The sequence below is a fragment of the Otolemur garnettii genome, unplaced genomic scaffold (genome assembly GCF_000181295.1).
Source record: "Otolemur garnettii isolate 467f Iridium unplaced genomic scaffold, OtoGar3 scaffold00099, whole genome shotgun sequence".
Lineage (NCBI taxonomy): Eukaryota > Metazoa > Chordata > Mammalia > Primates > Galagidae > Otolemur > Otolemur garnettii.
This window is the reverse complement of record NW_003852494.1, coordinates 1,790,237-1,814,449: the sequence shown is the minus strand read 5'-3', so window position 1 is coordinate 1,814,449 and position 24,213 is coordinate 1,790,237. Positions and strand designations below refer to the sequence as shown.

At 40.7% G+C, this 24,213-nt stretch overlaps 1 protein-coding gene across 2 annotated transcripts in view; it reads left to right on the top strand.

The window, feature by feature from the left end:
* Nucleotides 1-23,418, top strand: part of ANAPC5 (anaphase promoting complex subunit 5) — a 52,001-nt gene extending 28,583 nt beyond the window's left edge. The window contains exons 7-17 of one of the 2 annotated variants that reach the window (XM_012809033.2): nucleotides 1,273-1,463; nucleotides 4,614-4,695; nucleotides 5,346-5,435; nucleotides 6,984-7,126; nucleotides 8,262-8,397; nucleotides 12,807-12,881; nucleotides 15,114-15,235; nucleotides 15,690-15,797; nucleotides 15,874-16,021; nucleotides 22,493-22,655; nucleotides 23,067-23,418. In XM_012809033.2, the coding sequence (XP_012664487.1) occupies nucleotides 1,273-1,463; nucleotides 4,614-4,695; nucleotides 5,346-5,435; nucleotides 6,984-7,126; nucleotides 8,262-8,397; nucleotides 12,807-12,881; nucleotides 15,114-15,235; nucleotides 15,690-15,797; nucleotides 15,874-16,021; nucleotides 22,493-22,655; nucleotides 23,067-23,278 (1,470 nt within the window). In that variant the 3' untranslated portion in view covers nucleotides 23,279-23,418. Of the gene's footprint in view, nucleotides 1-1,272; nucleotides 1,464-4,613; nucleotides 4,696-5,345; nucleotides 5,436-6,944; nucleotides 7,127-8,261; nucleotides 8,398-12,806; nucleotides 12,882-15,113; nucleotides 15,236-15,689; nucleotides 15,798-15,873; nucleotides 16,022-22,492; nucleotides 22,656-23,066 lie in introns of both variants that reach the window. The other variant, XM_003796001.3, reaches the window with a different exon arrangement.
* Nucleotides 23,419-24,213: the final 795 nt, after the last annotated feature.

Sequence of the window (24,213 nt, the reverse complement as noted above, 5' to 3'; positions counted from 1 at the left end):
ATTCCTTTTTTTTTTTTTTGAGATAGAGCCTCAAGCTGTCCCCCTGGGTAGAGTGCTGTGTCATCACAGCTCACAACAACCTGTACACATGTATTTGTTTTGCATCTTAGGAACTCATATTTGCACATTAGGAGGGAAATTTAAATCAGTGATTAAAAAGATGAAAGGAATCAATAAAGTAGGAAAAGTCTTACTGTATTTTAAATAGACATTGAGAAAAATTGACTTTATAACATATATGAATTTGTGTTTTAAGATCTTTAATTTTGAACTCTTGGTGCTTTTTGTAGAGCAGTGGTTCTCAACCTTCCTAATGCCATGGCCCTTTAATACGGTTCCTGTGGGTTGCGACCCACAGGTTGAGAACTGCTGTTGTAGAGTGTGTTGGCATCATAGCTCACAGCAACCTCAGACTCCTAGGCTTAAGCAATTCTCTCGCCTCAGCCTCCCGAGTAGCTGGGAATACAGGCACCTGCCACAATGCCTGGCTATTTTTAGAAATGGGGTCTTGTTCTTGCTCAGGCTACTTTTGAACCTGTGAACTCAAGATGCTCCCTTTTTTTTGAGATGGAATCTTACTCTGTCATACTGTGGCGGAGTGCCATGGTGTCATCATAGCTCATGGTGACCTCAAAGTCTTGAGTTCAAGTGATCACCTTGCCTCAGTTTTTCTGTTTTTAGTAGAGATGTAGTCTTGCTCTTGCTGGGGCTGGTCTCGAACTCAGCTCAAGCATTCCACCCACCTTGGCCTCCCAGAGTGCTAGGATTACAAATGTGAGCAACCATGCCTAGCCTCTTGGTGCTCTTTAATACCTGACCTAGATGAGGTCTCCTACTCTCATTTATCACCCATAGGTCCTAAAGTAGCCAGTGTTATAGTGGCTGTAGGTTTAAGGTAAAACTGACACAAATATCAATGAAACTCCCGTTTTTTTTTTTTTTTTTTTCAGTTTTTGGCCAGGGCTGGGTTTGAACCCACCACCTCTGGTATGTAGGGCCAGCCCCCTATTCCTTTGAGCCACAGACACTGCCTGAAACTCCCGTTTTTAATTTGAGGAGTCCCTCTGGTGGGGATGGGGGATGGACTGTGCCAAACCAGTGTGTTTTGAACCTGTTTTATTCTGCCTAATAGGGAAAATATTAAGCTAAACTATGAGTGAATTAGAAGGGTAGAGGATACATGAGTGTTTGCATTGGTGACTACAACGCTGTAGTAATCTTGCACAAGAGGTAGAGGAACCTTTTAAATACATTAATTATTTCTTGTTTCAGCATTATCTCAGCTACTTAAACAACCTCCGCGTCCAAGATGTTTTCAGTTCAACACACAGTCTGCTTCATTATTTTGACCGCCTGATTCTTACTGGAGCTGAAAGCAAAAGTAATGGGGAAGAGGGTTATGGTCGTAGCTTGAGATATGCTGCTCTGAACCTGGCTGCCCTACACTGCCGTTTTGGGCACTAGTAAGTTGATAGACTTGTCTGTGCAGAAATTAAACTAACTCTCAGATGTTAACTGAGATACGAAGAAAAGAGAGAGACCCTTCAAACTGAACTTTTCAGTAACTTCCCAAGAGGGAACCTTTTTGCACTAGAACCAAAGCTGATGAAAACTGGCTACCTGAATAGTCTGCCCCCTGGTGTCACAATTTAGCATTGCTATCTTAGTGCCTGGCCTCTCATTTCTTCTAAGAACAAAGCCATTCAGTGAAAAGGAAATTAGGTCATTAGACCAGAAAGTCCCTAAAGGATTTTTCAGAGGTAATAATGAGAATGCAAAAGCTATTTTCAGCATTTCAAAAAGCCAAAAGACAGTTGTGCCTTTACTGGATAAAAGGCTGCACAGGCTTACTGAAAAGTCACATGTTTGCGTTTGGTTAGAATTCAGGCAGCTTAGTGAAGTGACATTGGTTTATTCTGTTGCCTAGATATGCCAGTGCTTTTAATGAATAGAAGTAGGAAAATCAATTAATATTAATTAGTAAATAGAGTTAAGTAGATAATATTTTAAAACATGGAACTTACCTTGGAAACAGTGAAATAATATAAATTATTTCATGGTGAAAGGTAAGAAATTTTAATTGAAAGTGATCCCCCTCCCCTGAGTTTTTTTTTCTTTTACCAGTTGAGAGAAATGTGGTTTCTGCTACAGGCATCTTTGAATAGAGGGCCTAGGGTATATTAGGCTCTAGAGCAGCGATTTTCAACTGGTATGCCACAAAAAATTTTAAAGATCATTAAGTTATTTTCAAAAGAAGTTCAAAGCATAGTAAGTATATTCTTTTTTAAATACTCTTTACTCTTTTTTAAATCAACATAAATTAAGTGTGTCCTGAAATAAAAAAGGTTGAAGAATACTGCTGCAGAGTATAATACCCAGTTTAAGAATTGAAACTTCCGTCTTTTTCTCTGTGGACCAGGAAATACCTAGGGAATTCTGTTAATTTTTGGATGTTGGGCTTTAAAAGAAACATAGCTGGACCTTGTGTGGGAGACAGTCTCAGGGTGTTGACACATTCAAAGCCATGCTATATAAATAACATGGAAGCTGAGAGTATTTGGTCTGGAGAAAAGATAATTTAACCAAGCATATGTTTGGCATCTTCATTAGTAAAAGATCATGAGAAAAGGGCTTAGATTGATTGAAGCTCTAGCTGCTAGAGAAGTTGAGACCTGGTAAGTACAAGTTAAAGGGCAAAATATTTTTGCTTATTATATAGAAGAACTCTCTGAGAAAGGCATTAGTGCAGTGCTCAAGCCTAAACCAGGGATTCGTTAAGGGCATTCAAGCATCAGATGGATAGTTGTACTGAAAAATGTTTAAGACTACTCCAAACTCCATGATTTTATGATATTCTATAACAGGGATCCTCAAACTTTTTAAACAGGGGGCCAGTTCACCATCCCTCAGAACATTGGAGGTCCAGACTTTGGGCCCTGAGACTAGTCGACTGCTAAGCAGGACAGGCAGCAGCGGCAAATACACCCAGAGTGCTGGATAAATATCCTAGGCGGGCTGCAGTTTGAGGATGCCTGTTCTATAATATCTTGTAATAACTAACTTTTTTTGGTCTGTCCAACTTTAATAATCTCTTGATCAGGGCCTTTCATTTCTTACATACTCATAAATAATAGCAAAGTCATTTTTAATATTTACCAATTTTCTATTTAACCTAGTTAAAAACTATTTCCCTAGGATTTAGAAATTTGTATACAGCCTTCTAGATACACATCATCTTTTTTTTTTAGAGACAGGCTCTTATTCTGTTGCCCAGGTTAGAGTGCAGTGATGTCATCATAGCTCACTGCAACCTCAGACTCCTCAAGCGATCCTCCTGCTTCAGCTTTTTGAGTAGCTGGGACTATAATTGTGCATCATCGGCTCAGCACCTGTGGCTCAAGTGGCTAAGGCGCCAGCCACATATACCTAAGGTGGCGAGTTCGAATCCAGCCCGGGCCCGCCAAACAACAATGATGGCTGCAACCAAAAAATAGCCGGGCATTGTGGCGGGCACCTGTGATCCCAGCTACTTGGGAGGCGGAGGCAGGAGACTCTCTTGAGACCAGGAGTTGGAGGTTGCTGTGAGCTTTGATGCCACTGGCACTCTACCCAAGGTAATAGCTTGAGGCTCTGTCTCAAAAAAAAAAAAAAAAAAGTTGCTTCTTCCTTCTTGTTTAATTTTTTTTTTTTTTTTTTTTTGTAATTTCAGGTTAATGTGAGGGTATAAACAACTAGGGCCTGGCTAATTTTTTAAATTTTTAGTAGAGACAGGGTCTTGCTCTTGCTCAGGCTAATGTAGAACTCCTGGCTTGAAGCAGTCTTCCCACCTGGGCCTCCCAAAGTGCTAGGATTACAGGCGTAACCCACCATGCCCAGTCTCAAATAATCTTTTGATGCCTAAAATTTCTTTATGTTTATAATACTATCAATGAATAGGCAGCTAGGTGCATAGAATGTAAGTGAGGAAAGGCAGATTTTTATTTCATATAGTGATAGATCAGCATGAGGAGTTAGAGAATGATGATAATAGGGAGTGATGTCATTTTCATAAGGGACATTTCAACAGCGTGTGCAGATTGCTCAGTTCCTCAATTTGTAGATCTGTTTAAGTATTATGGTAGCAGGTCAACCTTCCTTGATCTCTGCCAACTTAATATTTGAACAGAGGTTTACAGGAAAGAAAATCTCGGAAGTGGGACTCCTCCAAATACTTAACTGGTTTTGAAAAGATAATTAAAAGTAACAAATTCACATGGTAAAAAGAAAATGAAAAAATGTAGAAAGGAATGTAGTAAAAAGTAAAATATCTTCTCTTTGCCCCTCCCCTCAGCAGCAGACAACTAAAATAAACATTTTAGGAGCAGAGATTAAAAGCTTTCCTTCATGCCTTTTAGCAGAAATTCACCTAGAAGAGACATGTCCATATGTCCACTGGTAAAGTTTCCTGCTACCAGACTTGGGGTGTTGCATCTGAGGGAACAAGCCCATAAATAGTTACAATTTCCAACCCAAGATCTGCCCTCTGATGACTTGTGTACAGATAACTTCCTGCTACCGTTGCTTGTGCATGTTTCTGATTGTTAATGAGATATTAATGTTTAGTCTGTCATTAGTCAACAGGCAGAGCTCGCCCTGCAGGAGGCAATTAGGATTGCCCAGGAGTCCAATGATCACGTGTGTCTCCAGCATTGTTTGGTGAGGCCATCCTCTGGTCTTGGGAGTATTGCGCATGGTTGAGTTGAAAGCCCTTTGGAACGGCCACATTGAATTGGGTTGTTTTGCAATTGGAGCAAAGGTCTTTAACAGGAAAGGGAAACTAGTTAGGTGGTCATGGGAACTTGGAAAGGGCAACCCATATTTCTTTCTCTTTCTTAATTCATGACATCTGTTCTGCTTCTGGGACATTCCTTACCTACAAATTTTAATGCATCTTTGCCATGAAAAAAGAGTAAACCTTTAATGATCACATTTAACATTGGCCTTAATAAAAAGATGTATACTATACCTAGTAACTGGGTGAGACATCCTGTAAAACCATAGTCACCAAGCATAAGAAGAACACAGACACTACTTGACAGTCACCCTAGAATCTGTCAATTATAGGCCATGTGGGGGCTTTATGCTTTTTTTCTGAAACACGTGTCAGAAGTGAAGCAGATTCAATGACTTACTTATTTTAGTCTGGTTTTAATATGTTTGATAGGTTTCATTTAGGCTCATGAGAGTATTTTAGTGGAGGATTTATTTTATCCCCTTTTAATTCTTTCTTAAAACTGCATTTCTATTTCATTAGAGCATTAGTCATTGCCATCGTCATGATATATTTTGATGATTTCTCTTGCCAGAGTTGGCTTTATGTACTGGGGCAGAAGAGGTCCGATAGCTATGTTCTACTGGAGCATTCTGTGAAGAAAGCAGTACATTTTGGGTTACCGGTAAGGCTTATCTTTCTGTGAGATTGTTTCCATAAATGGTGTTGAGCCTTTGTCTCCTTCTCCTTTTTCTACCCACCTCTGTCATCAACCAATGATAGATTTAGAATGGGTATTTCAGTGTGTGGTTTTATTCTTGGTAGTTTCATATGCAGGTAGGACTTTAATTATTAGTCAAACTACTAAATTCTGTTTGGTAGGTTTCTCTCTTTTCCTTTATCTTAATAATATCTGTAGAAGTTCCATTGTTCAACTCAATAAGAAGTGTTTGTTTAGTTCACTAAGCAACACTAATTAAGCACATACTCACATAGGCAAGTTTTTGGAAAGGCTTGTTTTTAAACCAGGGATTGGCAGACTTTGCAGCCTTCAGGCCAAATCTGGCTCTCTGCTTGCTTATGGTCAAGCTAAGAACAGGTTTTACACTTTTAAATGCTGGGGATAACAGCACAACAACAAAGAATATGCAACAGAAACCAAATGTGGCCGGCAAAATCTAAATTATTTACTCACTGGCCCTGTACAGAATAAGTTTGCTGATCCTTGTTTTAAACAGTAAACAAAATTAGGAACCAGTAAACTGACAGGCAAATTTGTCCTTTCTGATTTTGAGTGACAGGGAAGGACCTGAATTACAGCCTTCAGTGACACTGAGGGGTGATGAAAGGGCATATTTACACACATGAAGTAGTGATGACTGTTAGAATTGAGATTCCTGTCGCTTGAAGAACCTTATTCTCTCAAAAAACATCTATTAGAAAATGGACCATAGGGAGTGCGACAACTTAAGCATTCTGTCTTAAAGTTTGAGCTTCAGTAAAATTGAAAGTAATTGTGTATAGTGACTTAACATCTGTGCTTTTAAAATCTTATCCATGTGATTCACTTCTGGGAAAGGAAACTTAAGTGTACAGAATTGATGGTAATGACAAAATTGCCTCCTTGAAATAATGATAGACTTCTTAAGTACACATTTTGCTGTGCACTTAAGCTGACTCTCTTTAGTTGAGCTTTCATCCTTGAAGATTATATTAGAAGTTAATGAAAAGAGAATTTTGTTGCTCATGATAGGCATCCTTTTTTGATCTCCTATTACATAATGTGCCCAGCACTGTTTGACATATATTATTTCATTGTAATCCTTACAACCATTCTTTATGATAGGTTTGATGCCCATTTTACAGATGAGGAAGCTGAGGCTTAGCTAAGAAGCTAAGTGACTGGCCCTAAGTCACACAGTAAGTAGCAGAGGCAGTGTTTAAGTCCAGGTCCATCTAATGCCAATGCCCTGCTGGCTCTTTCCCGTGTACCCTCTGCCTCTCTTCTAGCCCCAGTTTTTCAGTAACACAACTCATATGGATCAGGGTTAAGGTCAGGCTGTAGGTACTTTCCTTTTAAATAGTGCTGTCACTGTGCATGTGCTGAAATGTGAAATCCACCACATTTCTGAAGAGCAAACAAATTCTGTCATGTAATCTCTATCTTGGGTCGTGGGTATATCTGTCCCCTTAGTACCTCGCCTCCCTGGGAATACAGTCCCTTGTTCAACAGAGAGCTTTCGCTGGGAAGACGGCAAACAAGCTGATGGATGCCCTCAAGGATTCTGACCTCCTGCACTGGAAACACAGCCTGTCAGAGCTCATTGATATCAGCATTGCACAGAAAACAGCCATCTGGAGGCTCTATGGCCGCAGGTAGGTGTTCAAGCAGATTGCCAAGGCTGGGGGGGTGGGAGGGGGCTGTGAATCCTTCAGAGATAAGCAGGAACTAGCAGACTGCTTCTATGAAAGGCTATGTGGACAAAGTTCCCCACCCCTCCTTTGATAGAAGTTGTTTATGTAGGGGATTAGACAGAATGTTTTATAGTTTAAAAACATTTTGTCTTTTGTAGTGACTTTGCAAAAATTTTTCCCATGCATGTTCTTACTTAACCCTTCCAGCTCCTCTGTGAGGTAACTGGTAGGTGATTCTGGGATGAATAAACCAAGGTTCTCTTGATCTTGTTCTACCCAAGATCACAAATGTAGTTAACAAGTATCAGAGCCAGGATCTAAATGCAGGTCACCTGACTCCAAGCTCTGTGCTCCTTTGCTTTGAGGCAGGAACCTCTCTTCCTGTTTGCAGGTGTGTTCCATGGTCGCTCAAGTAAAGCATTCCTTGAACCCCAAAGCTGTTGTGTAAAGAAAGTTGCTTTTGTGGTAACCAAGGTGTTTTCTCTGGAATATTTCCAGCTTCATGTTTACTTTTCCATTTAGCCAACATTAGCTTGGAAGTAAACTTCTGAACCAGATTTTAATTCTAGAGCCCTGATGCTCCCTCACCCCTTATCTAGACAATCTCCTCTTTCTAGGAATTCAGTAAGGAAAGGAAGTGCCTATTTTACCAGTCTTGTTTTTGTATTTCAGATAATTTTTTGGCACGGTGTGCTCTGAGACAGCTGCAGACACTGGCCACTGCTTACATTGCCAGAGCAGCCGGTGCCAGGATGGCATCGGGTCTGAATTTACCCGTGAAAACTAATTAACATACTGTGACCACAGGGAAAATCGGGGTGGGGTGGTGGTGGGGAGGGAGATCTGAGAGCTTGGAGCCTCCAGTTGTGCCATAACCATCACATGTCTCCTTTGGGGCTGCACATCCAGTATGCTTTTCCGCTTTCCTTATCCCAAGGGCAGGATTGCTGGCATTGGGAGGCAGCTGCCCCCAAAAGCCAGAGCCTGCAGAGGGGTTTATCTTCCTTGCATTTCCTTCATGATAACTGATGGCATGACTCAGGGACAGCCTGGGTCTACTAACTGAAGGAAAATCCTGTTCCCTCTCCTCACCCAGCACCATGGCCCTGCAGCAAGCCCAGATGTTGCTGAGCATGAATAGCCTGGAGTCGGTGAGCGCAGGCGTGCAGCAGAACAACACCGAGTCGTTTGCCGTTGCACTCTGCCACCTTGCAGAGCTACACGCGGAGCAGGTAGGCAGGTGGCAGGTCTGGCGTACATCTTGAGCAGTGGAGGCTCTGTCATTTCTTTTTTCTGGTTGATACAAGTGGCTGAAAGAATGAAATCCCACCACTGGTAATGGACTAAATGTGGAGTCTACAAAGTTTGTTGATACTGGGATCTCTTAGCATCAGGGAAGGAAGTAAGAGGTTAGCTAGTTTCATGAAATAAAATGGAATAAAAAGGAATTTTTGAGGTTAGGTGCAGTGGCTCATGCATGTAATCTTAGCACTTTGGGAGGCCAAGGTGGTAGGATTGCTTGAGCTGAGGAGTTTGAGACCAACCTGAGCAAATGAGATTCTGTCTCTACTGAAAAAAGAAAAGAAAAATTAGCTGGGCATGGTGTGGGTGCCTGTAGTACTAGCTGCTTGGGAAGCTGAGGCAGGAGGATTGCGTATGTCCAGGAGTTTGAGGGTTTGAGGTTGCTGTGAGATAGGCTGAGGCCCTGGCAATCTAGCCTGGACAACAGAGTGAGACTCTGTTTCAAAAAAAAAAGAAAAGAAAAAGAAAAAGGAAAAAATGGAAGGGAGGAGAGGTATGTGTATTCATGAGAGTAGGGAGTATAATAAAGTCTATATGTTTGTTCTGTGCCAGGCCCTGTGGTTGCTGTTTTTTGTATATTATCTGATAAAAATCCTTACAGTAGACTTATGACGACAACTTTATTTTTATTCCTATTTCACAGAATAAGATATAAAGGTCCAGGAAGCTAAGTCCTATACCCACCACCAGTAAATATCAGAGACAGGTCCTGTCTGGTTGATTCCAAAGAAGGACAGTGGTTATTGTACATAGCCTTCACTTAACAGCCCAAGTAATTTTACATGGTTCTCCTTATAGAGGACTGATTAAAGTATCTCTCATGTTGCTCTAGGCTTTATTTTCCTTTTGCTCAAAAATGTTTCCTTTCATGGAAAGTGATGAAGAAAACCTATTTTATCTAAAGCCCTCTATCTCATTAAATGCTGCTGTGGCAGGTGAGTGTGATAGCTCACACATGTAGTCCCAGCTACCTAGGAGGCTGAGATGAGAGGATCATTTGAATCCAGGAATTCTAGTGCAGTCTGGGCAATATAGTGAGATCTCGTCTCTAAACAAAAAAGACCCCAAAAGCCACTACTGCAACTACATATACATTTCCTTCATCATATTTTTTTCTCTACCTTTTTGTGGTCCCCTTTATTATTAGATTGCCGCATCACACTCAGTATTCCCAAATCTGCAGCCTAAAGATCTTAGGGTGGTTTTCACCCCATACTTCCCTTTACCAAACATTTTAGCATTTATAATCCTTTAAGTATCTGTGGCTGAGGGAGTCCACTGCACTTTTCATCAGCTACTTTCTTCCTATGTCTGGGAAGCAGTAGCCAAGCTTTCTGAGGTCAGAATGGCAAACCAACTGCGCTTGCTATTTGCTGTCTTCCAGGAATGTAATAGGTCCATTTCTTTCTTGTTTTTTCCATCTTAATGACACTGGAACTTCTTTAACATCACTTCTCTTCCTCTGCCATGGCTAAGTGGAACCCTTGGTAATGAATGAGTAACTGAACATTCCTTTAGGTTAGTGGTTCTCAATCTGTAGGTCATGACCCACAGCAACTGTATTAAAGGATTGCGGCATTAGGAAGGTTGAGAACCACACTGCTTTAGGTATTTCATGTAATCCTTTTGTGACTTCCCCCTCCTCCAACAACTTTATTAAGATAGATATCACTCAGGCACCATACAATTCACCCACGTAAAGTATACCTATGTGACTTTTTGAAGTAGGAGTCTCCCTGCTGACCCTGACCTCATACAGTGGAATAACATCCCTTTACATCTCTTGGAGTTATGTAGGGTAGATCTTTTTTTTTCCTTAAAAGACAGGGTCTTGTTCTGTTACCCAGGCTGGAATACAGTGGTGGGATCATAGCTCTCTGTAGACTAGAATTCCTTGGCTTAAGTCATCCTCCTGCTTTAGCCTCCTGTGTAGCTGGGACTATAGGTGGACAACCCCACACCTAATTTTTAAAAATTTTGTAGAGATGGGGCCCCACTATGTTGCCTGGGCTGGTCTTGAGCTCCTGGCCTCAAGTGATCCCTGCCTCAGCTTTCCAAAGTGCTGGGGTTATAGGTATGAAGCACTGTATGTGGCCTACGGTAAACATTCTTTTTCCCTGGAAGTGGAAAACATACTTTACAAAAATCTCAGTCTTCGTTCATTTTTTTAGAGCCTTTGAGACCTCCAAGGCCCTTGGTTAGAGTTCTGTGATTTTTGTTAGGAGTACAACCCTGAAAAGTAACCGTATGGATCCTTATTAACATTTCCATCTTTTTTTTTTTTTTTCTTTGCTTGGGCTGGGTTTGAACCCACCAACTCTGGTATATGGGGCTGGCACCCTACTCCTTGAGCCACAGGCACCACCCTAACATTTCCATCTTCATGCCCCTTTCATTTCTGGGCTTATATGAAAAACTTGCTAACTCTAGTGGCCAGAGTATGTTAGAAGGCCTTCTAATATATAGCTAGTGGCCATTGTATTTCAAGTCAGTCCCTCCCCCCTCTTTCCTCCACCTGCCTTAGAATTTTCTAGTTTTAGAGCATCAACCATGTGGATATACTCACTGGGCTGATGACTGTCTTTTTTTTAATTACACAGGTTAGACTCAGACCTGTTCATAGAATTAAGTGTGACCACCTGTGGAGAAGGCAGCTTTATCATGAGTGTCTAGTTACTCTCTTATTTCCTTTGTGTCTGCTTCTGCATCTGTCCTCCATGTAAACTGGATGCTGTCCTTTGCTTTATGGTATGGCAGTGGTTGGGGCTTGGGTGAAGTCATGGGGCTTTGAACAGCTTTCTGATCTTTCTGCAGCCCAGAGGAAGTAGAGTGAGTTGTTTTTTTTTTGAGACAGCGCCTCAAGCTTTTGCCCTGGGTAGAATGCTGTGGCATCCTAGCTCACAGCAACCTCCAACTCCTGGACTTAAGCGGTAGCTGGGACTATAGGCAGCCGCCACAGTGTCTGGCTATTTTTTGGTTGTAGTTGTTATAGTTTGGCAGGCCTGGGCCGGATTTGAACCCACCAGCTCTGGTGTATGTGGCTGGTACCTTAGGCGCTTGAGCTACAGATGCCATTTTTTTTTCTCTAAGGTAGCCCCTTTGGTCTTTCTGCATGACTCCGGTTCATCTTGTATCATTCCTTTCTTGCCTTCAGGAATGGCAGGTCACAACAGTAATGTTTTTGGAGGATACAGTGTGTGCACTGTTCTTTCTACTTGGCCTAAAGGTTTGACAACCCACCTACATCTATATGTCTAACTCTCTGTGGTAGTCAGGAAAGTGATTGGCAAGATTATCCAGTTAAAATCATAAGATTAAAAAGATGAATGATCTTTTATTATAATTCAGTGTAATTTACATTTACTTCAAATAAAAGTTTACTTGCCATCTGAACTTGTATATAGACAGAAAGTACATTACCTCATGAAAGGTTTGAGGGCAAAAAAAGATAAAGATAAACATCCCAACAACATAAGAGTGTAAGAAAGACATGAGTGTATTCACAGAAAAGGTAGAAATGGCCCCAAAACAATGAAAAAATTTCAATCTAGTTACTGGAATTAAATGCAAAGCGGTTAAAATATTAGCTTCACCCTTCAAATAGGCAAAGATGTGTTAAGTATTGTAGGAGGAGAAGGACATAGAATGCTAATATAAAAGTATTTGGTACATTTCTCAAGGATAATTTAGCAGTATATCTCAAAGAGCTTAAAAGTACCTGTCATTTCCACTTCCAAAGTTTTATCTTAAGGAAATAATTGGACAAGTGTAGAAAGCTATATGCAACAAGATAATCACTGTGACATTTTTTAATGGAAAAAATTAAAAACAAGCGAAATATTTAAAACCAGGAGACTATTTTAATTACCACAGTTTGTTTACTTGATGATACAGATTTCTATTTATTGACACCAGAAAGACTGATGTGTTCAAAAAAATATTTATTGAGTACCTACCATGTTTAGTGTTATAAGAAATTTATTAGAAAAGTATGTATACTTATTTTTGGAATACTTTTATGTTTATGTGTATTAAGCCTAGAAAGAGATATGCCAAAACATAACTGTGATTATCTTTGGTGGGATTAAAAGTAATTTGTCTTTTTTGTTGTTTATATGTAATTTATAGGTTTTTTATTTAGAATGATTATGTCTTATGAGTATCTGTGTAACTTTAAAAACCAAAAAATATTAGGACCTTAAAAAAATGGCCCTTTGAAATTTGGCTGTCTGGTTGCTGCATTAAGAACAGATGAATCATCTTGACACCCTTTGTGTGGTGCAATAGGTGTGGTTTCTCAATAAGGGTGTGCTAGTCAAATTGTATTTTTCTATTTAAGGGCTGTTTCCCAGCAGCTGCTGAAGTGTTAAAGCACCTAAAGGATCGATTTCCACCTAATACTCAACATGCCCAGGTAATCTGCTTTGCATGGCATTGGGTTTATTTCTGATAAGAATGTTTTTTATTGGGTGGCACCTGTGACTCAGTGGGTAGGGCGCTGGCTCCATATACTAAGGGTGGTGGGTTCGAACCTGGCCCCGGCCAAACTGCAGCAAAAAAATAGCTGGGCATTCTGGCGGGTGCCTGTAGCCCCAGCTACTTGGGAGGCTGAGGCAGGAAAATCACCTAAGCTCAGGAGTTGGAGGTTGCTATGAGCTGCGACGCTATGGCACTCTAGCAAGGGCAATAAAAGTGAGAATCTGTCTCTTAAAAAAAAAGGAATGTTTTTTATTATAATGTGAAGTGGGATGTTTTATTTTATTTATTTATTTTTTATTTTTATTTATTTACTTTTGAGGCAGAGTCTCACTATGTTGCCCTCAGTAGAGTGCTGTGGTGTCACAGCTTACAGCAACCTCAAACTCTAGGGCTTAAATGATTCTCTTGCCTCAGCCTCCCAAGTAGCTGGGGCTATAGGTGCCTGCTACAACACCTATTTTTGTTGTTGTTGTTGTAGTTGTCATTGTTGTTTAGCTGGCCTAGGCCAGGTTTGAACCCTCTAGCCTTGGTGTATGTGGCTGGTGCCATAACCACTGTGCTATGAGTGCCAAGCCAGAAGTGGGATATTTTAGAGTCTCCCCACAAAACAGAAGAGGATGCAGTCAGGTGCAGTGGCACACGCCTGTATCCCGATACTGGGAGGCTGATGTGGGTGGATTGTTTAAGCTCAGAAGTTCGAAACCAGCCTGAGCAAGAGTGAGACCCTGTCTCAACTAAAAGTAGAAAAAAAACTAGCTGGGTGTTGTTTTGGGTGCCTGTATTCCCAGCTACTTGGGAGGCGGAGGCTAGAGGATCGCTTAAGCCCAAGAGTTTAAAGCTGCTGTTAGCTATGGCACCATGGCACTCTACCCAGGGGGACAGAGGGAGACTCTGTCTCAAACCAAACAAAGAGAAAAGGATGGATACAAATACAGTATTAGTTACTTATACAAAGTTTAATAGCATACAGTCTCATACTATATATACATTGTTTATGGGCAACATATGTTATAAAGTATAAAAAACATGGGCTCCGCACCTGTGGCTCAAGTGGCTAAGGCTCCAAGCACATACACCTGAGCTGGTGGTTTCGAATCCAGCCTGGGCCCTCCAAACAACAATGATGGCTGCAACCAAAAAATAGCCGGGCGTTGTGGCGGGTGCCTGTGGTCCCAGCTACTTGGGAGGTGGAGGCAGGAGGCTCACTTGAGCCCAGGAGTTGGACGTTGCTGTGAGCTGTAATGCCATGGCACTCTACCCAGGGTGACAGCTTGAGGCTCTGTCTCAAAAAAAAAAAAAAAAAAAGATAAATACCAAATTGAGTGCCTACTTTGGAAAAAGAGAGAGAGAAATGGAATTTGCAAAGGACTTCAGTAGTATCTAATACAGGCGTCCTTAAACTACAGCCCGCAGGCCACATGCAGTCCACCTAGGACATTTATCCGGCCCGCTAGGTGATTTTGCTGCCGCTGCCTGTTTTGCTTAGCATCCGACTTGTTTCGGGGCCTGCAGCCTGGCCCTCCAAAGGTCTGAGGGACAGTGAACTGGCCCCCTGTTTAACAAGTTTGAGGACCGGCTCCACGCCTGTGGCTCAAGTGGCTAAGGTGCCAGCCACATACACCTAAGGTGGTAGGTTCAAATCCAGCCCAGGCCCGCCAAAACAACAGTGACGGCTGCAACCAAAAAATAGCCGGGCACTGTGGCAGGCACCTGTGGTCCCAGCTACTTGGGAGGCTGAGGCAGGAGACTCGCTTCAGCCCAGGAGTTGGAGGTTGCTGTGAGCTGTGATGCCACGGCACTTTACCCAGGGAGAATAAGGCTCTTGAGGCTCTGTGTCTCAAAAATAAAACAAAAACAAACAAACAAACAAACAAAACAAGTTTGAGGACTTGTTTGAGGACTGCTGCATAATAGTATCTGAAGCAGTAAAGCAAAATGTGTGTTAACAAAGTTGGTGGTTGGCACACATCTGTGTATTACTTTATTTGCTTTTTTGCTTACTTGAAAAAGTTAAAAAAAATTTATCTCAAAAAAATAGAAAATAAAAAGAATGTGAATTGTTAAACAGGTATTTGCTAAGCAAGCCAAAATACTTTTATATTCCTGTTGAATAACAAAGTGTAAAGATTTGCCATTTTATACTTAATTCTTTTTCTTTTCTTATTAGTTATGGATGCTGTGTGATCAAAAAATACAGTTTGACAGAGCAATGAATGATGGCAAATTTCATTTGGCTGATTCAATAGTTACAGGAATCACAGCTCTTAATGGCATAGAGGGTGTATATAGGTAAGAAACGTTGCAGACTTCAACCTCAGAATAAAATAATTTTTAAATGGTTGTGTTTTTGTTTTGTGTGTACATTAATTTATAATTTTGCTGAGAAATAACTTTTTATTACAGGAAATAAGAAAATACAGATAAATAAAATGAGTATCACCCAGAGATAATCCCTGACATATTTATTATATCATCTATAATTTCAGATTTTTTTTCTTGCATATGTTTGTGTGCATATTCATGCACATGCTTTCAATTGATACACATGCTTTAACACACACACACACACACACACACACTTTTTTTTCCCTTTTAACAAAAATTAAATCAGGCACAGTTTTTCCCTGTGGGAGGTTTACAGTCTAATTGAGAAAGTAGATATTCTTAACCCCTAAGTGACTATAGTTAAAATACTTAGAAAACATCAACATAATCACTTGTGTTTGTCTTGATTCTGTTTCAGAAAAGCAGTTGTATTGCAAGCTCAGAACCAAATGTCAGAAGCACACAAACTTTTGCAAAAATTGTTGCTTTATTGTCAGAAAATGAAGAATACAGAAATGGTGATTAGGTAAGGGGTCTCTTGTGTGCCTTGTAGAGATGTTGTGGTGGATGTTCTCATCCCATGTTTTCCTTTTTGCCATCAGCGTCCTACTGTCAGTGGCAGAGCTGTACTGGCAGTCTTCATCCCCTACCATCGCACTGCCTGTGCTCCTGCAGGCTCTGGCCCTCTCCAAGGAGTACCGCTTACAATACTTGGCCTCTGAAACAGTGCTGAACTTGGCTTTTGCCCAGGTAAGCCATTCTCTGTTTTTATAGCACATACTTGTGCTGAAGAATGGTGAGTCTATTACAACTTTTTGGTACTGACAAGCATAGTAAATGAGCTTTTACTTGTTAATATTGAAGTCTGAAAAGGTAGTGTCCATGTGCAGGCCCTCCTCCTGTGGAGTTGTGAAGCTGGGGACAAGCTGACACTTCCCAGTGACACTGGCTTTCCTGAACTGTGTGTTTAGTAGAGGGCACATACCCCTTCAGTCAGTTTACCCATTTGTCTTTGGTGTCATATCTAAGAAATCATTGCTGAATTTAATGAAAATTTTCTCCTATGTTTTCTTCTAAGAGTATTTTTTTTTTTTTGAGACAGAGCCTCAGGCTATCCCCCTGGGTAGAGTGCCATGGCATCACAGCTCACAGCAACCTCCAACTCCTGGGCTGAAGCGAGTCTCCTGCCTCCGCCTCCCAAGTAGCTGGGACCACACGTGCCCGCCACAACACCTGGCTATTTTTTGGTTGCAGCCGTCACTGTTGTTTTGGCGGGCCTGGGCTGGATTTGAACCTGCCACCTTAGGTGTATGTGGCTGGTGCCTTAGCCACTTGAGCCACAGGCGCCGAGCCTTAAGAGTATTATAGTTTTAGTGTTTATGGTTAGGTCTTTGAATATTTTGAGTTACTTTTTGTATATAATGTGTGATAGGGGTCCACTCTTATTCTTTTGCAAGTGGATATAGATTATCTGAGCACCTTTTGTTGAAAAGACTATTTTTGGGTGGCGCCTGTGGCTCAATGAGTAGGGCGTTGGCCCCATATCCTGAGGGTGACGATTCAAACCCGGTCCCGGCCAAACTGCAACAAAAAAATTGCCGGGTGTTGTGGTGGGCTCCTGTAGTCCCAGCTACTGGGGAGGCTGAAGCAAGAGAATCACCTAAGCCCAGGAGTTGGAGGTTGTTGTGAGCTGTGTGATGCCACAGCACTTTACCCAGAACGATAAAGTGAGACTCTGTCTCTACAAAAAAAAAAAGACTATTCTTTTCCATTGATATTGGCAGCCTTGTTGAACATTAATTGATCTTTGATATATAAGTTTAAATTTCTAGACTGTAATTCTATGCCATTGATCTATATGTATGTCCTTATACCAGTAACATTGTTTTGATTATTGGAGCTTTGTAGTAAGTTTTGAAATCAGGAAGTGACAGAATCTTCTAACCTTGTTCTTTTTCAAGATAGTTTTGCCTTTTTGGGGTCCTTTGCAATACCATATTAATTTTAGAATCAGTTTGTTCAGTTCTACAAAAAAAATTAGTTGGAATTTTGATAGGAATTGCATTTAAATCTGTAGATCAACTTAGAGAGTATTACTTGATGTAATATTAAGTCTTCCAATCCATGAACATAAAATGTCTTTCCAGTTTTTTAGGTCTTTAATTTCTTTCAATGCCTTTTTTTTTTTGGAGAGAGTCTCACTTTGTCACCCTTGGTAAAGTGCTATGGCATCATAGCTCACAGCAACCTCTAACTCTTGGACTGAAGTGATTCTCTTGCCTCAGCCTCCCAAGTAGCTGAGACTATAGGTGCCCGCCACAACGCCTGGCTATTTTTAGAGACAGGGGTCTTGCTCTGGCTCAGGCTGGTCTGGAACCAGTAAGTCAGGCAGTCCACTTGCCTCAGCCTCCCAGAGTACTGGGATTACATCCTATCAACAAGGTTTTGTAGTTTTCTATGTATAGGTCTTTCACCTCCTTGGTTAATTTATTCTGATGTATTTATTTTATTCTTATTGATGCTGTTGTAAATGAAAGTTTTAAAGTTTTAAATGTTAGATTCTTCATTGCTGCCGCATATTGATCTTATATCTTTAAGCCCTCTTGAACTTGTTTCTTACCTGTAATAGATTTGGGGAATTTATTTTTTTTTACAGTTTTTTATATATATGATCATGTTATCTGTGTATAAAGAAAGTTTTATTTCTTCCACCCCATTTGAATGCTTTTTATTTCTTATAGTTCAGTGTTGAAAAGAAGTGGCAAGAATGTATGTCTTGTCCTGTTCCTGATCTTAGGGGAAAGCTTTCAGGCTTTTGTCGTTCTGTGTCATGATAGCTATGGGTTTTTTCATCATGTCCTTTATTATGTTGAAGAAGTTTCCTCTATTCTTAGTTTGTTGATTTTTATCATAAGAGTATTGGATTTTGTCAGATGTTTTCTGTATCAATTGAAATAACATGGGCTTTTTCCTTCATTTTATTTATGTGGTATTTTATTCATATGGTATGTCACAAATACCATTCATTATGAGCTACTTTGCATTCCTAGAATAAATCCTACATGGTCATGGTGTATATAATCCTTTGATTATGCTGCTGGATTTTGTTTGCTAGTATTTTGTTGAGGATTTTTGTGTCTATCTTCATAAAGGATATTGGTTGTAGTTTTCTTGTGGTATCTTTATTTGGCTCTGGTATTAGGATAATAATGGCCTCACAAAATGGATTAGGAAGTGTTCCCACTTATAGTTTTGGGAAGAGTGTGAGAAGGATGTGTTAATTTTTTTTTGGATGTGTTAGTTCTTTACAAGCTTGGTCGAATTTACCAGGGAAGCAGTCTGGCCCTGGGCTTTTCTTTTCTTTTCTTTCTTTCTTTCTTTCTTTTTTTTTTTTTGATGGGAGTTTTTTTGGGTTACTGACTTGTTCTCTCTCTTTTATTTTTTATTTATTTATTTTTGTGTCTCCCTGTGTTGCCCTGGGTAGAGTCCCGTAGGGTTACAGCTCACAGCAACCTCCAACTCTTGGGCTTAAGTGAGTCTCTTGCGTCAGCCTCCCAAGTAGCTGGGACTACGGGCACCTGCCATAACGCCCAGCTATTTTTTGTTGCAATTGTCATTGTTGTTTAGCTGGCCTGGGCTGGGTTCGAACCCGCCAGCCTCGGTATACGTGGCTGATGATGTAACCACTGTGCTATGGGTGCTGAGCCTCTCTCTTTCTTTTCTTTCTTTCTTTTTTTTTTTTTTGCTTAGGCTAGAGTGTGGTAGAATGTGGTGGCCTCCTCATAGCTCACTGCAGCCTCAAATTCCTGGGCTTTACCCATCCTCCTGCCTCAGCCTCCTAAGTAGCTGGGGCCATATGGACATGACATGACATGACACTCACCTGATTTTTCCATTTTTTTGTAGAGACAGGGTCTCTCTCTTGCTCAGGCTGGTCTCTCAACTCCTGAGGTCAAGAAATTCTCTGACCTTTGCGTCTCAGAGTGCTAGGATTACAGGCAGGAGCTACTGCTCCCAGCTTGATTTAATTACTTTGTTAATAGTTCTATTCAGATTTCCTCTTTATTTTTGAGTCAGTTTTGGTAATTTGTGTCTTTCTCAGAATTTGTCTATTCCATTTAGGTTGATCTGATTTTTTGGCGTACAATTGTTCATAGTATTTTTTTTTTGAGACAGAGTTTCACTTTGTCATCCTCGGTAGAGTGCTATGGCATCATAGCTCACAGCAACCTCAAACTTTTGGGGTAAAGCAGTTTTCTGGCCTCAGCCTCCCCAGTAGTTGGGACTATAGGCGCCCACCACAGCTGCCGGCTATTTTTAGTGACAAGGTCTTGCTCTTGCTCTTGCTCAGGCTGGTCTCGAACCCATGAGCTCAGGCAGTCCACCTGCCTTTGCCTCCCAGAGTGCTACAGGTGTGAGCCACCAGGCTGGCCGGTTCTTTTTTTTTTTTTTTTTTTTTTGGCCAGGGCTGGGTTTGAACCTGCCGCCTCTGGCATATGGGCCAGCGCCCTGCTCCTTTGAGCCACAGGCACTGCCCTGTTCTTGTATTCTTATATAATCTTTTTTATTTTTATAGCATTGTTAATCTCAGTTTTCATTCTGGATTTTATGGATTTTAGCCTTTTGAGTCTTTTATCTTTTTTTCTTCGTCAGTCTGCCCCACAGTTTGTCAATTTTTTTGATCTCTTTAAGAACCAAATTTTAGTTTCAGTGATTTTTTTCTGTTGTTTTCCTATTCTCTATTTTGTTTATCTTCACTTTAATCCTTATTACTTCTTTGCTTCTATTACTTGTAGCTCTACTTTGCGTTTGTTTTTCTAGTTTCTTAGGGTTGAAGGTTATCTTATTGATTTGCGGTCATAACTTACAGTTATTAGTTTCCCATACCTCTTTCTTAATGTATTCCTTTACAGTTATAAGTTTCCCTGAGAACTGTATTCTACAAATTTTTACTTTGTCTTAAAAGTTTTATAAGTTGCTTAGTGTATGTTGTATTTTTATACGTCTCAAAGCATTTTCTAATTTCCCTTATGATTTCTTCTTTGACCCATTGGTTATTTAAGGGTTTGCTTAATTTCCATATATTTTATAAATTTGCTAATTTCTTTATGTTAATTGACTTCTGATTTCATTTCATGATATCTATCAGAGAAGATTTGCCTTGTATGTTTTAATTCTTTTTAAATGTGAGTGTTACTTTGTGGTCTAATGTGGTCTATCCTGAAAAATGTCCCCTACGCACTTAAGAAGAATTTGTATTCTTATATCCTGGGTAGTGTGCTTTATATAGGTCTGTTAGGGCTAATTTATTTGTAGTGTCATTCAAGTCTTCTCTGTCCTTGTTGATCTTCTGTCTAGTTTTTCTGTCCATTTGGAAAAGTGGAGTACTGAGCTCATTTAACTATTATTGTTGAATTATCCATTTCTCCCTAATATGTCAGTTTTGCTTTATATGTTTTGAGGCTTAATTATTTGATGTACGTATATTTATAATTGTTGTATCTTGATGACTAGACTCTTGTATGAGTATATCATTTCCTTCTTCATCCCTTATAATAGTTTTTGACTTAAACTCTCTTTTGTCTGATACTAGTATTGATACTGCAGCTTGTTTTTGGTTACTGTTCATGTGGAATATTTTTCATCCTTATACTTTCAGCCTCTTAATCTAAAGTGAGTCTTTTGGGTGGGTGTGATGGCTCATGCCTATATTTCCAACATTTTGGGATGCCAAATTGGGAGGATCACTTGAAGCCAGAAGTTTTAAGACCAGCTTCGGCATATAGCAAGACCCCATCTCTACCAAAGAAAATTAAAATGTTAGCCAGATGTGGTGGTTTGAGCCTATAGTCTTAGCTACTTTGAAGACTAAGGCAGGAGGATCACTTTAGCCCAGGAGGTTTTTTTTTTTAGAGAGTGTCTCACTTTATCACCCTTGGTAGAGTGCCATGGCATCACACTGCTCACAGCAACCTCCAACTCCTGGGCTTAGGAGATTCTTTTGCCTCAGCCTCCCTAGTAGCTGGGACTGCAGGCGCCTGCCACAACGCCTGGCTATTTTGTTGTTGTTGCAGTTCAGCTGGGGCTGGGTATGAACCTGCCACCCTTGGTATATGGGGCCTGTGGCCTTCCCAGTGAGCCACAGGCGCCATCCCTAGCCCAGGAGTTTGAGGTTATAGTGAACTATGATGCCATTGTACTCCAGACAGAGGAAAACTCTATCTTTTTTTTTTTTTTTAAATTGAATCTCTGTAGAAAATACATAGTTGGATACTTCTTTTAATCCATTCTAACAATTTCTGCCTTTTAATTGGAGACTTTAATTCATTTATACTTAATGTCATTTTTGATAAGGAAGGACTTATGATTTGCTATATGTTTTCCCCATGACATATTGTTTTTGGTTCCTCAATTCCCCCATTACTGCTTTTGTGTTAAATAGGTTTTTTTTTTTTTTTTTTTTTTTTTTTGAGACAGACCCTCAAGCTGTCCCCCTGGGTAGAGTGCTGTGGCATTACAGCTCACAGCAACCTCCAACTCCTGGGCTAAAGCGAGTCTCCTGCCTCAGCCTCCCAAGTAGCTGGGACCACAGGCGCCCGCCACAACGCCCGGCTATTTTTTGGTTGCAGCCGTCATTGTTGTTTGGCGGGTCCGGGCTGGGGATTCGAACCCGCCACCTTAGGTGTACGTGGCTGGCGCCTTAGCCGGTTGAGCTATAGGCACCGAGCCTAAATAGGTGTTTTCTAGTGTACCATTTTAATTCCCTTATCACTTCCTTTGCTCTATTCTTTGGAGTTATTTTCTTAATTATTACCCTTCCCCGGGCTGGACTAAAATTCTTGGGCTCAAGTGATTGTTCACCTCAGCCTCCCAGGCAGCTGGGAGTATAGGTGTGCACCACTGTGCCTGACCTCAAGTGATTTCTTACCTGTCTAGTTCATCCCCTCAGAATCATCAATCTAAAGGATATTAATGTGGGTCTTTTTCTAAAGTCAAAAAATTTTCTGTACTGAATAACCTCTCCCTACTGTATTTGTCATAGTCTGAAACCAGAATGCCCCATACTGTATTTTCCAGGATTCTGATGCCTGTTTAATGTAGAACATGTCGGGGAGAAGATAAGCCAGAGATAGCTATTCAGGAGAGAACTAGCAGAAATGAAGCCCTTCGTGGTTGTGGGCAGGGGGTTTGGGCAAGTTCAGTGTCATGTTTCTTTTCCAGCTCATTCTTGGAGTCCCAGAACAGGCCTTAAGTCTTCTCCACATGGCTATTGAGCCCGTCTTGGCTGATGGGGCTATCCTGGACAAAGGCCGCGCCATGTTCTTAGTGGCCAAGTGCCAGGTGGCTTCAGCAGCTTCCTATGATCCACCGAAGAAAGCAGAAGGTAGGAAGCTATACAAAAATTGTTAAGCGATACCATTCCTAAATATTCTAAAGTTTGGGACCCACAAGAAAAAAAGACATTACATTTGAGACAGTATTTATGTTCTGATTGTTCACAAACATACATGTGTATCAAAATTTCGCATAGCATTAGAAGTGCTTTTGCATGCATCCTTATGGGGAGGATTGAAGAGGGTAAATGGAGGGTTATTTTAACCCCATGGAGCCAGATGCTAGGCTGGAAGTCACATCTAAAGACCTTTCTTAAACCTCACCCTAATTGTTTTTTCCTCGAAGAATGGAGACTTATTATAAAAGTATCTGGTACATATTAAAACTAGATATCAAGTTTTGAAAACTGTATGGGAAGTGTTGAGTTAAATGTGTGTGGTATTTTTCTTCATTCCATCAGCTTTGGAAGCTGCTATTGAGAACCTCAATGAAGCAAAGAACTATTTTTCAAAGGTTGACTGTAGAGAGCGAATCAGGGATGTTGCTTACTTCCAGGCCAGACTCTATCACACCCTGGGGAAGACCCAGGAGAGGAACCGGTGTGCAATGCTCTTCCGGCAGCTGCATCAGGAGTTGCCCTCTGAGGGGGTACCTTTGATAAACCATCTCTAGAAAGGAAGGACATCCCTGCTGGGCCACTGTGCAAAGTACAAGATTTGGGACTTGTTCATGCCCCTCCCTCCCTGTAAATTTTGTATTTGTAATATCCTGTCTGTCTTGTCAATAAACTTCATTCTGGTTAGTTTGTCTGATTTTGTTGCCAGTAAGTACATCATTGTTTTATTCCCCTTTCCTTTTGGTAATAAGGACATCACCTTTTTATTGATAACAGCTATTTTGCTAACAAATGTCTTGAGATTATGTTCTCTCTGGGCAAAATGACTGGTATTTTTATTAGAAATTGTATTGAGAATTGTGCACACTTCATCATCAAGTAAATTTATTTAGCTCATATGCTCAAAGAACTCTTTAGGGAATTGGTAGATAGATGGGACCCAACAAGTGGCACCCCAGATGGGATCAACAAGTGGCGACGAGGATGGGATGGTGGAATCGGACTGAAAAAAGAAATACTTGGAGGTAGGCAGAATGAGATGATATAGTACAAAGTTGTAAGACAGGGATAAAGCCTTTACCTTTAACTGCCTTCCCCTATATCTTCACCCATTGTCAGCAGGAAGTAGTTTGGGAGAGATTGCCGCCCCTAATCCCTTACCAGCAGTTAATAGTTGTGTTTGAAAGGGAAGGATGGAGATAGATTAAGGGGGCTGGTGAAGAAACAACAGGGGAAGTGAAGTCTTAGAAGAATGGGAATTAGAAAGAAAACCAACGCTAAGACTCATGAGTAAAAGAAGGTGCTAAAGAAAAAGAGTAAGTGAAGCCTTTAGCAATTAACGACTATAAGTAAAAGAGTAGTGTTGAGTGTTGGGAATTTTGGTAGGAGTGTTGGAATTTTGGGGAATGAAAGAGAGAATGTAGAAGGTTTGTTGAGAATAAGAAGTTTAGTATGGGGAGTTTGAAATAAGAAATGTGAGAAGTGGGCGGCG